Here is a 17,644-nt window from a genome sequence, read left to right on the forward strand (position 1 = left end):
TTGACGCTTGCAGGGGTCTGTGATGAGGTGTTTGTTCTTTACCTCAGCTGACTGCCAACTCTGTTTCCAAGAGTCTGGAACAGAGAAGTTCAGTGTAGGCATAGGGGACCAGATTGGGTGACGAGACATCAAGCGTTGGACAGGGTGGGCGAAGATAACGCATTTGGCGAAGGACAGCCCCTCAACATTAAGTTGGAGGACTCAAAGAACAGGACCAACAGCTTGAAAGCTCTCAGGAGCTGCTTGTTGCTGGCTTTGAAAGTGAATGGGATCCATGTGGATTCAGTCGGCAAGGAAGGATCTTTAGTTTCCCCAATGAATGGGGACTCACGGGATGCACCACAAGAAGGTCGATCCAGTGCATCCCAAGCTGGTCTGCAAATGTCTCTCCCCTTTTTAAAAAATATTTATTGGGAGTTGGGCAGTAGTGCAGTCAGTTAAGCGCACGTGGTGCAAAGCGCAAGGACCAGTGTAAGGGTCCCAGTTGGAGCCCCCGGCTCCCCACCTGCAGGGGAGTCGCTTTGCAAGCGGTGAAGCAGGTCTGCAGGCGTCTCTCTTTCTCTCCCCCCATCTTCCGGTCCTCTCTCCATTTCTCTCTGTCCTATCCAACAATGACAACATCAATAACAACAATAATAAAACAAGGGCAACAAAAGGGAATAAATAAATAAATATTAAAAAAGAAAATACCTTGAAAAATATTATTTATTATTGGATAGAGACAGAAAAATTGAGAGGGGAGGGAGAGAGAAGGAAAGAGACAAGAGAGACACCTGGAGCCCTGCTTCACTGCTCCCCCTTGCAAGTGGGGCCTGGGCGCCTAAACCCAGGTCCTTGTGAACTGAAATGTGTGCACTCAACCTGGTGTGCCACCACCTGGTCTACCTGTCTCTCCCTTCACGCCCCCCTCTCATTTTCTCTTTGTTCTATAAAATAAAATTTAAAAACTAATAAAAGGAAAAACCCGCCTGTGTGAGCAGTGAATTCGTAGTGCCTGTCATGAGCCCTGGTGAGAACCCTGGAGGCCCAGAAGCAAATGTTAAGAGAAGACAAAGGGCCAGTATGGAGGGTGCTAGAACCCCAGGAGGCCCAGGGTGAGGGGGCCACTCTCCACAGGGAGCTTCCCACAGGGCAGCTTAGGGACCCCCAGGAGGCAGAGCAGGGGGTCCTCATTTAATTACACATATGACTGTGGTGTTGAGTGATGCCGCTCCAGAGGGTGGCTACTCACTGCCCCCACACTCCCAAATTGATTGGGAACTTACCTCAAGGAACCTTTTCCTTGGTTTTCTCTAGGCATCCTGTACACGTCAAAGAAGAACCCTTGGATCCGGAGGAAGCTGAAGGGCCTCTCTCCTTAGTGACGACAGCCAACCACAGTCCGGATTTTGACCACGACAGAGATTATGAAGATGAACCAGTAAACGAGGACATGGAGTGAATGTCTGAGGCTGGCCGACTCCACAGAAGAAGATTTGGGGAGGGGGGGAAACATGTCAAAAGTTAACAGTGAAATTGTTCTCCATTTGTTGTACAGTCTGGAGGATTTTCACTACATTTTGACAACTCTGAAATGTGTTAACTCTTAGTGCCATCAAGAATCCCATTTGGGAGTATTTTTGATTTTTCTACTTTTTGTTGAAAAAAAAAAAGGAATTTGTACTCTGTGCATTGGATGGACTTGTTTGGTACTTGGGATTTTCCTCTCTTTAACAGTCAACATCAGTGTTGTAAATTTGCTAAACTGATTCACTTTTAGCAGCAGACTTTGAACTGCAGTCCTGCCAACGTTGGACACTTGAGGACACCCAACTGAGCATGTGCACCTAAGCTGCAGACCTAGCCTCTGCCCAGAATCTAAGGATCCCAATGGACGACCTATTTGCACAGTACTGCATGTTGGTTATCACTGCCTTTACTCCATTTTTTTTTTTTGCTTCCAGTTGGGATGGGGAAAGCCTTTGTTGTGTGTACTGGGGGGAGGGGTTAAAATAATTATCCCAAACTTTTTAATGTATTGCTTTTTTTTTTTTTCTTCTACTATACCATTTTAAGTTCTGACCTCAGGCCTCCATTTGGGCCCATGGCCTCTTGGAGGCTTAAAGTTTTCTGTACCTTGTGATGAATGTTAATAGGTGTTTTTATTATACAAAGCTGAATGTCATTTCTTGTTTGTAGTTTTCTGTCACTCATTCCATTTTCCTTCAGCTATCACCATGTTTTCTCTGAAGTCAGAAAACATTCCGTTTTGGTCTTTTTTTTTTTTTTTTTTTTTTTTTTCAAAAAAGGTCCCAAATGCTGCACTCAACATATGAAGGTCCTCTCACACAGATGTGAAGTCCTGCCAGAAAGAGAATGAATGACAGAAAAAAAAAAAAAGACTCTAGACAATGCCAATTCATTCCACAAAGCAGTATTGGAGGTGCGAAGAGGGGTTATTTCAGATTTCCCGCCGCAGTTACCATTATTCTTAATAAGTACCACAGCATTTGACCGGCACATAGGTAGCACCCCCTTTTCAAAAAAAAAAAAAGTGTGTGGCCAGTTGCCACAGAGTCTGTTGTTTAAACAAGCCTGGGCTGCTTCCTTTCCAAAATGGCCCCAAGCCTGGCCTTTACAGAAAGTCGTGGTAGTGCTGGATTTAAACATCAGCTCAGACCTGCTTGATGGAATTAATCTGTTTGAATGCAAATTACACTTCAGAAGGAACCTGTTATGGAAGTTAAGGAGGACCGAATTCAGCAAATGCTAAAGTGTTCATTTCCAGCGTGCAAATTTGGTACTGCGTTTAAGTCTGTTATGTAATATTGTCACACCAACCCAGTGTCGAAAACTAACAGTAGAAGGCATCAAGTAGATCAGTCAGGTTTTTGAGAGGGTTGGGGGGAGGGACGAATATGATGCAGAATATGATGGTCATGGGTCAGTGTAACCCCAGTCCTTAGAACCCCTCAACACTTCCACTCTTTGCCCTTTTTCCTGTCATTTATTTATCTAGGACCATAGTTTTTCTTTGGTTTTAAAGAGCCCTTTGGAGCTTATTTATATTCTTTGGACCTTTTTTTTCCCTAAAATTACCAAAGATATTACACAAAGGTAAATTATGTTCTCTGTTTTATGCTTTATCTGATGAAGCCAAATATCCTCTTATTGTTGATCAAAGGAGGCAAAAGAATTTAGAGGCAATTGATGAGATAGAGGCTGATGGTAACCTGAGAGAGTTACTCCTTCATCATAGAGTAAATTTAGAATCTAGAAGACCAGGAAGGTAAATGGAACCAAAGTTGTTACTTTCTTTTTTTTTTCCCTCCAGTTTCTTTTTTTTTTTTTCCCTTTTTCTTTTTCTGTACCTTTACGGAGACCAAAACTGATTCTTGTCAAGAGAAATGATGGAACTACTGCAGATAAAATATATATATATATATATATATATATATATATGACACAGTAATCAAGGAGCAAAAGGAAAGAAGTTCCATCTCAAAGAAAAAAAAATGAATGTATGCCATTGAAAACAAGGGTGTCCAATAAAGGAGACAGTCTGATAAAATTTAGAACAGAAAAGTTTCCACAGTTGAACTAGACCACATATTATTTGTAGAATGCATTTTTTTAAAAAGAAAGATGGTATGCCACTTTGGTTTAAGGACTGTGCTGTGATCACTGCATTCGTTTTTATTTATCTTGGCATAGATCCTCTAAGATTGTTTTTGTTTTGAAATTTTTTTCCCTTTATTCTCAGTAGGCTTTGGTCAGCATTTTTCTTTTAAAAAAGTAGCACTCCCATCCACTCATACGCTTGGTACAAAAACTTCTTTGGTAGTTACTTTTGAAGTTTCACTCTTTTCTGTATAAAGGGCAGTCTGTGGTCACTCGAGACTTTTTTTTTTTTTAACTTTTCCAGGCAGCTTCATGATGTGCAGGCAGTAGCCAGACAGGGTCATGGGAAGGAGGCCCTATGCTTCTAAACTGAGTGGTTGCTGGTTAGTTTGGTATTCAAAAGAGGATAAAAATCTGGTAGATTAGTTCATTCTCAGCATGTGTAGCTAGACATGAGTAAAGATAACAGCATGAGAAACTGTTAGTACGCATACCTCAGTTCAAACCTTTAGGGAATGATTAAAATTAAAAAAAAATACATTTCACTCAGTTGCACTTAGTCGTATGTCTTGCATGCTTAGTCTAAAGACTGTAGCAAAAGGAAAAAATTAGATTTTACATATCTTTGCAGGTATCACAGCCTTGCAGAAGAACCAACTAAAAAAAAAATTTCTCAGGCTTTACAGCAAGCAAACTTCACTATGATTTTTACAATTCTGATTCTGTATCCCTTGGGGGTGTTCCAGTCACTTCTTTAAGATGGGGTTTATTATGTTGTACATATATCCCAATGTGTCTGTGTGAATCTGTCTTTTTTGGGGGAGGGCAGAGGGCGATTCTTTTTTTAGATACTGTTCCTAAAAAGGAATAAATGCATACACCTGTTTGTCAAAACACCTTTGCTTTTTTGTGCAACTGCTTTATATTAATAATACTAAGAAACATAGCTTTGGGGGAAAAAAAAACTACTGTATGTAATAGACGCAGAATATGCTGCACATGTATTTTACTTAGTTATCCTTGCTTTAAGAATATTGGATGACATTTCCTGACATGTGGGAGGGAGAAACTCCCTAACTTTTTATTTTATTTTTGGCTTTTAAATTGTAACATAGTTAGAAGATTTTTTTTTCTTGTTCTCATTGATCAGAGCATTTTGTACAGGTTTTGCGTGTGCGTGGGGGTGTGCGTGTGTTAATCTGTTTTTGATACATCCCTATCCTTTTGTGTTTATCCTACCACTGCCTTCCTGGCTATCTAAAACAGTTCTTACATTTGAAAAGAGAAAAAAAAAAAGTGTTTTTAAAACAATTTTTTTCCTGCTGCAGTAAATATTTTGCATGATGAAATCCCAGGGTCACACTTCCCAAGTTTACCAGTGAAGTAGTGATTAATAACAGGAGTGTCAAAGCTATTGAACTTTTTTGTATGAAACAGAAAACTTTACAAGGTGCCAAGATGTAAAAACAATTTGTTCCTTTTTTGTTTGTTTGTTTGTTTGGTTCCCAAATAAAAAGCGTACATTAGGGATATAGTCTCTTAAATCAGGCAAATACAGTGTCAGGAATGAGGATCCATCCTGCGCATGCCCAGAGTCTGTCACCTTACGACAAGTTGCACTGCCAGCACTGAACCAGCAGTGAAATGAAGTATCGTGGCTTATGCACCTGGAGACTGACCACCAACCCCTGCCACCTTCGGACAGCTCCATTATTCCCAGCATTCCATCAGACACAGTAAAGAACACCATGGATCCTTACCCCAGGATACGATGTAAATCACTAGCTCTTTTATCACACGATTAAAAAAAAAAAAGATTTCCTCTCCTTTCCACATCCCAGCCGAGCTTCGTTACAAAGGGCACAAGGAAGAACATGCTTAAAAGGTTTTTGAACCTTTGTGTACCTTTTGGTTAGTAGTAAAAACTCTTTTCATATTTTGAATGGTTTTGAGAGTTGATTTCACATTTTCATCCTGAACATGAGACTTAAGAATTCTGAAGGCATTTTGTGGGCCCTGTGTTGTTGCTGATCTCTGCTACCTGGAAGGAAGCCTTGATAGAGATGGTACAGTCTGGACTGTTTTGCGTGGTGCTTTGTGGAGACGGGCTGCCAGTGACAAGAATTTTTTTTTGTTTTTGTTTTGTTTCTATAAGGCATAAAAGAAACTCATTCCTTGACATCAACTGTAATTCCATCATTCCGTGTCTGTGGATACAGACAATAAAAAAAATGTTGTGTAGTCAGTACTAATTACTGACATTATAGCATTCTCAAATGCAATAAAAATGCTGGTTGTTCACACTGGTAGTAAAAGTCGCCACAGCCTAAGTTTTTTTTTTTTTCCCCCTTCCTGACCTGCTGATACTCGATGTTAGACATATGCCTTGGGTTTATCACCAGCTGCTTCCAACACAGAATTAGAGTCAATCTTAACTAAAAGCTTTCATCATCATAGAGGGATGAAGCACTCGTTCTTAGGCTTTCAAAGTGAAAGTGTCCACTTAGAGAATAAGGGGAAAAAAAATTAAGTCTACCTTTCTCTTGAGAAAGCACACCCTTATTTTTCCTCATCACATTTTATAGAGAAAAAACAAAATGTTTAATAACTGGCATTAAGAGCAAACTAAAATTTCAGAGGAAAGCAATTTCATGAATAATTCATTGAAATTTCACATCTGCAAGATTAGTCATCCAAATAAAATGCTAATGTCAAAAACATGCACCGTCTATAATATTCTCATCAAGAAATCTTTTTGCATATAATGATAAATGCTTAGATTAGAACAAATGATTTTATAAAAATATTCTATCAGCAGTATGCTAGATAACTAACTGCATATAGTGAGGAGAACAGCAAAGCCCTAGGAACTAAATATTTCAGAAAAATCATTTTGATCTTGAGCGCCTTCTTAAAATTGCATACCCTTAGAAAAATGTGTTCTCTCTCCTTACTATTACTCTATCACATCTACACACACACACTAAGGATTAATGAATTTGAATATCTTTCAGTTAAAAATTGAATTGCCAGTATGTATGTTGAAAGCGATACTTTTAAGTGGCCAAACCGTGGTAACACAAAAATCCTCTTGTCTATAATTCAGACATAAAGCAAACCAAGAGATGACCTGAAAATTAGCCTTGTTTTTTATGTGCCAAAACATGAACTGGCATTGAGAAACACATGTAAGGGTCCTATCCAGCCTTCATCCTGTAAAGCCCATACTAGGGAAAAAAAAAAAAATCACTTCCAACAGGTTTTTGCCATTAAGTTGTGAACTAGTGTCCTCTTTTCATTAACAGTTATGCCACAGTCTAGAAGCCCTCTAGTCTGGTAATTAGTAAAACATTTGAACCCTTAATTCACATCTAGCTACAAAAATATTATATTAAGGCTAATTGAAATTCCTTTAAATGCCAGACTTTAAGCTTAAATGCTGCTTACACTATATGCAGTTGGCAAAATTAAATATGTACACATATTTGAATAAGCTCAAGGACCCCAACCAAGAATGACTCTACAGTACTAAAGCTTTTGCTGGTTTGCATAGTACACTGTTAAATATATTTCAGAAATTATTCTAAAGCAGAATTTTTTTTAACATTCATTTCAAACTTTCACAGATAAAACAAGGAAGCAACTCCAAAGCCTTGACTTTTTTATTTTAATAGGGACATTAATATATGAAACATAAGCTCTGAAAGACCAACATTACGCCTAACCCAGCTTTATGATAGAAATGATACCTACACCAAAACTGAAAGAAAAAGTATAATCAGTTTTTCATACCTTACTAGATTTTTGTCTTTGATGATAGTACACATTTTTGTATAGGGTAGTAATCACAACTTATTTTCACCATCACTGAAGTCGAGTCTAAAAGTATTTATTCATATAAAGTGAAGTTGGGTCTCATAGCTTATTTTAAAGAATTAACTGATTAATGAAAGGTTGAAGACACTGGAAGGAAATTCAATCATACAAAAAAACACTGGTTTAACTGTGTGATAATATTTGGACTAGAAAACTCACTTTAGATGTAACCTACTTTTATTTGTTTTTAGACAGCATTTTACTGTTTTTTAAAGCCTGTTGTCTTATTTTCACTCTATAAGATGACAGTGTTTTACTATTCATGTGTGTATATGAACATACCTAAATATGACCATATATATCCAAATAATATCCATTTGAAATTATCAGTCCTTTCATTTTGGGTTTGTACCAAAGGAGAATAAAAGACAAGCTTCAAGTTATAATGTTAATTTGAAGGTAACCGGCCTTTCAAGAATTAATTTCAGCCAAAGCAATAATCATTATTTACCAGTGTGTGACATTTTTATCACTCATCATATTAGCAAATTTCCATTGAAAATGCTAAAATGGTTCGTCATAAGGCAGATAACTGCTCTAGCTGTAAAAATGACCAACACAAGTGCCAGTACTCAAACATTAAATTATACTGTAATTAATAAAGACAGTTAAACTGTCTACTAGCAACAGCAATTTAGGTAACCACATTTGATCGGCTATAAATTGCAACTACATTAAAATTCCAGAAATATTAGCAATATGGATTACTTGATGGAAGTCAGTGCTGATCGTCAACTCCTTTTTTTCTTTCCTGTATTTATTTATTTATTTTTTTAATAGAATCACAGGTCAGGTTGACCACAAATCTGTGGGTGAAGATCAGGCCTTAGCACTTTTAATCTTGTGAAACAAGCAATTACAAATAGTTGCATCGATTTGTTAAAAAGCTCTAGGTGGTATAAATTGTTTCCTGTTTAGGTCATTGCTCTGATACAGAAATGTCACCAAGTCCCGTATTAACAGGGCCATAGAACATAGGCTGCTTCCCATGGGGTGGGGGGGAATGTATCAATCTTTTTGCGAACATATCCAACAACTATTCTTCTGGGCTCATTTCTTACTAATGTCAGGGAAAGGGAAGGGAAAACTTCTGAAATACAGCCTTCAAGACTTGCTTAATTTTTTATTCTAAACTAAATCACAAGATTTCAAGCTTCCTTTCTTGGCATTTGACAAAAAGCACCCCATTTTACAAACTATCTTCTAAACTGAATAATATTTACAAGGCATTTTAGTCCCCAAGAAACTAAAACTTCTCCTTTCTCAATATACGGCACGATACACGTTTCCTTGGCTTGCTATTTCTACACTTAAAATATGATTTTAAGTGGCTTGTGTGTGTATTGACTTAACATAAATCAAATGTATCATATATACATCTTTAGGTTGGCATGCCAGTTAGAAAAATATGTTAGATTTGGGGGGGGGGAGTCTGGAGAAAATTTATTAAATAGGAGTTTTTACTGTAATAGAATATTAATGTAAGCCAATGCTCTTTTGCCATTAAGCTGATCCCTTTTTTTTTTAACATACACATGCTTTTTATTATTTTGCACTCAAGCAAAAATTCCACATTCAAAGACTTTCCATCTAGCTGGGAATGTCTCTGGCAAGTAGCACTTTTAGAAAGCCTGACCTCTAGAAAGACAGCAGACATGGTCCACACTAAGTACTCGCCCCATTAGGCCACAGACACAGGCTCACTCCCAAGACTCAGGTAAATGCTAGTCAACAGTGTGGAAGTAGGAGCAACAATTCTTTAAATCTTTCCTCATTGCTACTCCACCAGGGCAGATGAAAATGTTTGATTTGCAACATAAAAGATTCATTAATTACCACTTGAATATTTAAAGCTATTTTGTAGTCTAACAGAGATAGATAAAGCAGTGAATTAAAACCTCTAATAAAATTGTAAAAATATTTCAGTACATTTACCCATGTTATGATTTAGGGAGAGATTCAAGCATTCTCACAAAATAGAGTCTTAGCAATTTTCAAGTGTGTATTAGAAGGAAGGAGCTAAGTATTCTGGAAATAATTTGTTTCTCACTTCTGAATGTTTACCAATAATTTATTTTTGAATCAACTTTGCTACTCTATGATGCCATGGGTAGAAAACAAACAAACAAACAAACAAAAACTATCAAGCAGCTTAAGCCATTGTGAATCTGATTCAAAAAGTAAAATCTACCAAAAATATTTAATGGGTTAAAGAGTCTGAAAGCTACCACATAAAATGTGAGGAGTTCCAGCCTAGACAATACATGAAATCTAAAAAGCTCCCCTATTTCTAAGGACACAGTATAAGCAGACCCGCTCACACCTTGCCCAGCACTGGACTTACCTACCTATGGTCCACTGTTACATAGCTGTGTTTGGGCCCTGGTGCTAGGAAGTCTACAGTGCCAAGCACACTCTCATAGGAAGAATGCTAGCAAGTGTCAGTGCCTGGTTATATCACTGAACGTGTGAATTGTGTGACTTTGGTAAGTCATTTCATCTCTTTGGTTCCCGGCTTCCTCTTTTTGTTAATTGAGGACATTTAGCTAAATGACAAAAAAAGGGGTTCTTCCAATTTTACAGTTCTAAAAATTTAATAACGCATTCCCCCCTTGGGGACTTTTCTTGATGAAATCCACAGTCTCAGCATGAAAGGTCTGTGTGGCACTTCATATCTCACCAATATTATAATCCTCTCTTAGTGGACCCTGCCTTGTGACATGCCCTGTTAGGAGCAAATTTCACTAGCATGCATTCTTTCACCCATTCCCATTCATCCTTCCATCTACCTATTCATCATCTACCCATCTATTTAAAAATATGTCTTAAATACATCAAACATCTTGCTTAAACTCACACTGGAAACAACCAACCAGGATCTGATAGGCAAGTTAACCACTGGCAAGTGAGGAATTAAGCATTAGGCTCTATGTTAGGAATGCTAACAAGATCGCCTTACTTCACAGTAGACAGCCAGGGAATCCTTCCAGAAGACATGCCATCTGACTGAAGCACAAGGAATCTCTAAGACTGTGTGTCACCTAGCAAGAAGAAAGGAAATGCTGTTCCACAGAGGGCACAGAGCTTGGGTAGGGAGGGCCTGGACTGTGAGAAACATGAAATTTCAAAGAAAGATCAGCCAGGTATTTTTTTTTCCTCAGCAAGCCCAAGTTATTATGGCAACTAGTATATTTCCAACATAAACATCATGATTGTAAACATCATTGGCATGTCGGAGAACTTTGCATAATGCAGTTCCATAGGACACAAAGAGTTGGTCCTAGATGAGCTTCTCATTCAGGTGAGGAAGCTGTCCCCTATCTCTCTCCTGGCCACTCCAGCTGCCTGTCCTTCCTGGTCACCATTCACCCTCTGCCTTAGGACGGACTCAGCAGCTGCTCTTCTCTGTGCCATGCGTGCACTTTGCCCGGCTGTCTGCATAGCTCACACCCTCCTTGCTTTCATACACCACAGAAGAAAGGCCTTTTCTTTATTTCTTTTCAATATTTATTTATTTATTTATTTATATTCCCTTTTGTTGCCCTTGTTTTTTTTTTTATTGTTGTAGTTATTGTTGTTATTGTTGTCGTCATTATTAGATAAGCAGAGAGAAATGGAGAGAGGAGAGTAAGACAGAGAGGGGGAGAGAAAGACACCCATAGACCTGCTTAAGCATCTGTGAAGCGACTCCTCTGCAGGTGGGGAGCAGGGGGCTCGAACCAGGATCCTTATGCCGGTCCTTGTGCTTTGCGTCATGTGTGCTTAACCTGCTGCACTACCGCCTGACCCGCCTTTCTTTTTCTTTTTCTTTTTCTTTCTCTCTTTCTCTCTTTCTCTTTTCTTTCTTTCTTTTGTTTTTTAATATTTATTTATTTATTTCCTTTTGTTGCCCTTGTTTTATCATTGTAGTTATTATTGTTATTGTTATTGATGCCATTGTTGTTGGATAGGACAGAAAGAAATGGAGAGATGAGGGGAGACAGAAAGGGAGCGAGAAAGACACCTGCAGTCCTGCTTCACTGCTTGTGAAGCAACTCCCCTGCAGGTGAGGAGCCACTCGAACGGGGATTCTTATGCCTTTCCTTGCACTTTGCACCACGTGTGCTTAACCTGCTGTGCAACCTCCCCACCCCAGAAAGACCTTTTCTTGGGGTGTCAATGAAGCCCAGCCACCCTCCCCTCCAAATGATGACTATCCTCAGTGCTCACTTAGCACCTTTCCACATGGCATAATCATTCAAGTTTGCTTCCTACACTTCTTCCAAATACAAGGGTGGAAACCCTGTAGGGAGGCTTCTGCATCCCCAACACGGAGACCAGAAAACTATGTTCATATTTAGCAAGTGGATGAATGAATTAATGTCACAGAGGTGATCTTTCAACCTTAGCAGTCTGATCCCAGAGCCTGGTAGTTTAAACCCTTCTACCGTGTTTTATAGCCAACTAAACCTATGATCATTTCTAAGGTCTTCACATCAAACCTGCCAAATAGGAATGGTCATCAAGATTTTTTCAGATATGGACACTGGGGTCCTGTAAGTAATATGTTTAAGGTTGCTTGCTTCAGTGGCTTATCTTAGAACCAGTTAATAGCACTAGTCATGCCCCCCCACCTCTAAAAAGCCCCTCAATAAAGTGAAGCATTTCACATGATGACACTAGTTATGCTCACATGGTAATAGAGCTTTAAAATAAAATAACTAATATTTATCTTCCAGATATTATAAAGTTATAAAGTAATGTGGAAATTCCCCATCTTGAAATGTGGACTCTGTACAGTTGGTGGACCACTATTAAGCACAATGGCAGGAGAGTGATGTCTTGGCAGAGACCAAGACTTTGAATCTACAGTTGTATCATTGGATGTTTGTGGCTTGGCTCACCTCCAAGAAGGGGTTTCAGCCCTTGACAGAAAGAGTGAGCAGCCCAGTATCTTCCTTGACTCTTCCAAGTAGGCAGATAGAAACCTCTATACCAAGGATCCCACACTTCAACTGAGGTCTGCTGTCCTTTGAGAAGATGTTGGCAGTAGTGGTAATCTCCTTAAGCTCACTCCATAGGGACACATTAAATGTTTGGTGGGGAGTGAGAGAGACCAGAAGTTCAAGTGCACAGACATGGTGCTGGGGCCTCTGGATGACTCTATAACTTTGAGGCACTTGCTTAAAATTCTCTAAGCTTCAGCAGGAATTCTCTGATAATAAGAGTTCTGAAAACTAAACAAGAAGGTGCGTGTATGTATAGAGTAAGTCACTAAATGTATTCTTAATAAATGCAAAAAGTATTTATTAACTAAAGGATAATTACTGTCTCTGTGATGCTTATTAGAATCATTAAACGAGTAAATGCACTAAAATTCAATGCTTAGAGCCCACTAAAATCATCAGTTTATTTCCTCACCAACTTGAGGCCAGACCCCATAAACCTAATACCATTTTGGATACAACAAATGAAACTACATCCTTTAACAACCAGGTGAAAGTCTAAGCTTATTAGATAAAGAAGGGACTACAAAAGCTGAAAGGGGCAAGAGGCTGACTCACTTAATGATGACTCACTTAGCCTTTCTGGCTAATAGCAGGCCGCTCTATCATCCGGGGCCTAGTCAGGGAATCCTTGGATTCTTCCCACTGATACTATGGGCCTAGGCTTCTAATAGATGCCTCTCCACCATCACTGGTCAGGAAAAGTCATCACAAGCCCTCTTGTGGGCTTCTTCAGGACCGTACCCTCACTATGAACTAGCAATGGTAGGGGCTGCCCCACTCTCCAAAGGGAGGTTGGGTCATCCTACTCTTCCACATAAAGAAAACTGGCCCTGAAGTGAGTGGAGCCTAGAATGTTCCCAGCTGTGATGATGGACTGAGAACACAGACTGATAGGAAACCAGAGGCTACACAGGCTCCTGTGTCATATATATATGGACCCTGGGTTAGGGTAAACAGCTAATTTTATTCTATATTTTCTTCAAGTTTTCATATATTTTCTTCAAGTTAGCCACCCTAATCCAGCTTTCTAGCTCTATTCTCAACTCTGATACCATCTACCCAGACAATATTTTTAGTTCCCCTCCATGTTAGCTATCAAGCTCAAGCAAAAATGACTGAAGTGGCACTGGGCAGTGGCTCATCAGTTCATATCTACACATATCTACAAGGACCCAAGTTGGAAAGTTTCACGAGCAGTCTTCAGGTGTCTATCTTTCTCTCTCAATTCCTCTCTGTCCTATCTAATAAAAAAAAATAGAAAGAAAAAGTAACAGATTCTGAGAGCAGTGGATTCATTGTACAGGCAATTAAAATAATAAACAAAAAATTAAAATTTACTGAAATTATGGGCCTCTAGGAACATACCTAAAATAGATTTCGTATTATTTCCACACTAAGATACCTATTCTCATCTACTCTAGTTGTACTTTTGGGTTCCTATTTATTAAACATTTTGCTCTGCTTTATATCTTACTGCCTTTCAGATACCAAGTTGCAGATGCTACTATGATTCCATCCTGACATCTCTGGGAAGACGACCTCCCCAATGTGCCCCAGGATCTCACCTCTCCAGAGCCCTCCTCCACAAGGGAAAGACAAAGAGAGGCTTGGGGTATGGATCAACCTGCCAATGTCCATGTCTAGTAGAGAAGCAATTACAGAAGCCAGAACCTCCACCTTCTGCACTCCATAAAGAAATTTGGTCCATAGTCTCAGAGGGGGATAAATGATAGGGGAAGATGACCAGGATAAATGATAGGGGAAGATAACTCCAATTTATCAAGACCCAGAGAGAGAAGAAGAGGAAAGGAAAGGCATTTGGAAGTAGTAGTCGATGTAGATATGACTTGGAAAGGAAGAGAAGGCAGAACCATAAAAATGGGTAAATATGTATAAATATTGATATAATTATAGAAATAATACTCGGGAGTCGGGCGGTAGCGCAGCAGGTTAAGCGCCCATGGCGCTAAGCTCAAGGACTGGCATAAGGATCCTGGTTCAAACCCTGGCTCCCCACCTGTAGGGGGGTCGATTCACAGGTGGTTAAGCAGGTCGGCAGGTGTCTATCTTTCTCTCCTCTCTGTCTTCCCCTCCTCTCTCCATTTCTCTCTGTCCTTTCTAGCAATGATGACACCAATAACAGCAACAACAATAACTACAACAATAAAAAAACAACAAGGGCAACAAAAGGGAAAATAAGTATATGTAAAAAAAGAAATAATATTTAACCCATATCTGTGACCTTGAGAAACTATTGCAGTTTCTAATGGAGGGAATGGGGACACAGAACTCTGGCTGTGGGAACAGTGTGGGATTATAGCCCTGTTATCTTATAAGTTTGTAAGTCAATATTAAATTACTAATATAAAAATGGACAATCATAAAAGGAAAAAATAATGCCACAGAGTTGAGGAAAAAAAACAAGTCCAGTGCCTATTCTTGTGTCTTTTACTTTCTAACTGGAAGCAAGGCCTTAGTAAAATGACCTTACATGGAACATAAAACTCCAAGTGTTGCCAGAATGTTAAATAGACACAGAAATGAATTCTCTTGAGAGGTGTTAGAAAATTTATCTGCAAATACAAGAGAGAAGCTGAATTCAGTTCAAAAAAGTAGTTCACTGGGAAGATAGAATTCATTGCCAAGTCCACAACACAGGTTAAATCCTCAGGAGCACATGGAAGAAGCCATCGCACTTGGGGAGGCTCTGGTGCTGTGGTGTTTCTTCTTCTCAGTCTCTCTGAATGGAGGGGAAAAAAGCTTCCCATTTGCAATGGAATCGCACATGCCTGAGACTGCAATTTCTTCTTTTTTATGTTCTACTACCAAGGTTATCACTGGAGCTCAGTGCCAGCACTATGAATCTGTGAATCCCAGTGCCCCCTCCTTTTTTTAATCCCCTTTATTTCTGTTGTTTAATTGGATAGGACAGAGAGAAATTGAGAGGGGAAAGGGAGACAGAGGGAGAGAGAAGGAGAGACACCTGCAGACCTACTTTATTGCTCATGAAGCATCCCCCCTGAAGGTTCACCCATGGTTCAACCTTGCACATGGTAAAGTATGCACTTAACCAGGTGTGCCACTGCCTGACCCCCAGTAATAATTTTTTAAAGAAAGTCAAGCAATAATCAGCTAGTAGGTCATCTAGTGACTTTGTTTTTCCATCACTTGTTTCCATTCTTCACATATATGTAACACTCCTATTTTTATCCTAGAGAGTCACCCCTCTTCCACCCTGTCAAAATTACATCAGTTGCATTAGCGCTTTAATCAGAAGACTCAAAACACACCCCAGGGCTTTTATTAAATCTAATGAGAGAAACATTCTTTCTGAAGGAATCGTTGATAGGTGAGGAGATGAGATATGGCAAGGATAGCCTCCAGTAGCTCTTAGAAGGACAGGATTGACCTCAATGAAAGTAAAATTGAGACAAAGAAGAAAGAGACAAAGATGGAAGCCCAGAATAAGACAGAGACCTGAGACCGAGATCAAAACAGGCCACCACGTGGTGAAAATGAACCCAAAACTTGGAACAAGAAACTGAGGTACTTGCAAACCAATTATTAAGCACATCATCTGAACTCCTAGGTCTAGCCATCCCTGAGATTAGTGGTAGCCTCCTGTATTCCAGTCAACTCTCAGCTGTGCCCATTTGGATTGACATCCTTTCTTATAATCAAACAGTTCTAGTGAGTGTATTGGGCCTTTCACACACAGAGCAACATCCTCAAGGCTCTATAGCAGAAAAGTCTCCAAATTCAAAGAGGTCTGCAAAGCCAGAGCTCCAGATGTGAAGAAGCACATGAGCTTGATGATGTTCAAGACAGAAAAAGAGACTGGATCACTCATCATCGTTTCATGAAATAGATTCATGTGACATGCCAAATACATGTGCTAAATCCTCCCTTGGTCATTTGGAGGATAAAATTAGAACTTCAAGATACAGTCATATTAGGGAGAAGAATGGTACTTCTCTGAGGCTAGAAGAGAAGAGAGACAAAAATGAATGTTTGATACTCTCACAAAGGCCAATGTAACCCTAGATGCCCAAAGGGAGCTTAGTGGGTCCAGACCATTGGAAAGTGACTTGGAGGAATTTGACATCGCTGTTCTCATTGGAGAGACCATGATTTCAGACTAGCCTACATGTAAAACTCCACTGCAGAATCACAACTAACCTGAGAGAAGGGTTATTACCCTTAAACACAGCTCTCTGAAAGTGTTTTTTTTTTCTGTGTTTCTATACTGTTAAATAAGCATTTCAACTGAGAATATAAAACATGTGTAACCACAGAACAAGACAATGAGATAATGTAGAAAATGGACTCAAGAGAGCCAGGCAGTGCACACCAGGTAAAGTGCACTTAGTACTAAGCACAAGGACCCATGAAAGGATCCAGTTCAAGCTCCCAGCTCACCACCTGCAGGGACAATAGCTCACAAGTGGCGAAGCAAGTCTGCAGGTACCTACCTTTCTTTCTCCTCTCTACTCCTGCCTTTCCTCTCAATTTCTCTATCCTATCCAGTAAAATAGAAAAGATGGCCGCCAGGAGCAGTGGATTCATAGAGCAGGCACCAAGGCTCCCAGTGGGTAACCCTAGAGGCACATATTTTCTGTGCTTTTTTTCCCATTGAAACAGTATCACTGTGGGTCAGGCGGTAGGTAGCACAGCGGGTTAAGCGCACCTGGTGTGGGGAAGCACAAGGACCGACGTAAAACAGTGTTATCTGTTTCACTCATCTATGTCCCTTACCCCAGCCCCAAACACCACGTCTCCCCGAGCATAAACCCCAGTCTTGTGCCGTAAGTGTTTCCACAGCTGACGCTCAGCAGCTACACCATCATATGGTGCATCACTGTTTTGTCTGGTGCCTAATTAGAACAGAACGCTCTCCATGCCACACCAGCTGCCGAACACATTCTAATGTTGCTCCTAGTTTTCACTGTGTGATAGAGAAGCCAGCCACAGGCAAAGCTCTGTCAGGGAGTTCACTGTCAATGGCCCTGTTCTCTCTATTGGGGACTTCAGGGGAAAACTTTGAGCAGCCCAGTCTACTTCATTCTCTCCTCTCTGCACCAATCACAATGGCCAGTGGAGAATGGGGCATCTAATTGTCCATGCCAATGGGAAATAGTTGACAAATTCAGACCAGAATCACATGGAATAAAGCACAACTG

General features: G+C 39.8%; 1 protein-coding gene across 14 annotated transcripts in view; it reads left to right on the forward strand.

Moving 5' to 3' along the window:
* Positions 1-14,191, forward strand: part of FOXP1 (forkhead box P1) — a 495,633-nt gene extending 481,442 nt beyond the window's left edge. For 13 of the 14 annotated variants that reach the window (XM_060202866.1, XM_060202864.1, XM_060202868.1 and 10 more), the window contains one exon: positions 1,297-5,918. In XM_060202866.1, coding sequence (XP_060058849.1) covers positions 1,297-1,441 — 145 coding nt within the window. In that variant the 3' untranslated portion in view covers positions 1,442-5,918. Of the gene's footprint in view, positions 1-1,296; positions 5,919-13,948 lie in introns of those variants that run through there. The other variant, XM_060202871.1, reaches the window with a different exon arrangement.
* The last annotated feature ends 3,453 nt before the right edge of the window (positions 14,192-17,644 follow it).

This window comes from Erinaceus europaeus, chromosome 12 (assembly GCF_950295315.1).
Source record: "Erinaceus europaeus chromosome 12, mEriEur2.1, whole genome shotgun sequence".
Lineage (NCBI taxonomy): Eukaryota > Metazoa > Chordata > Mammalia > Eulipotyphla > Erinaceidae > Erinaceus > Erinaceus europaeus.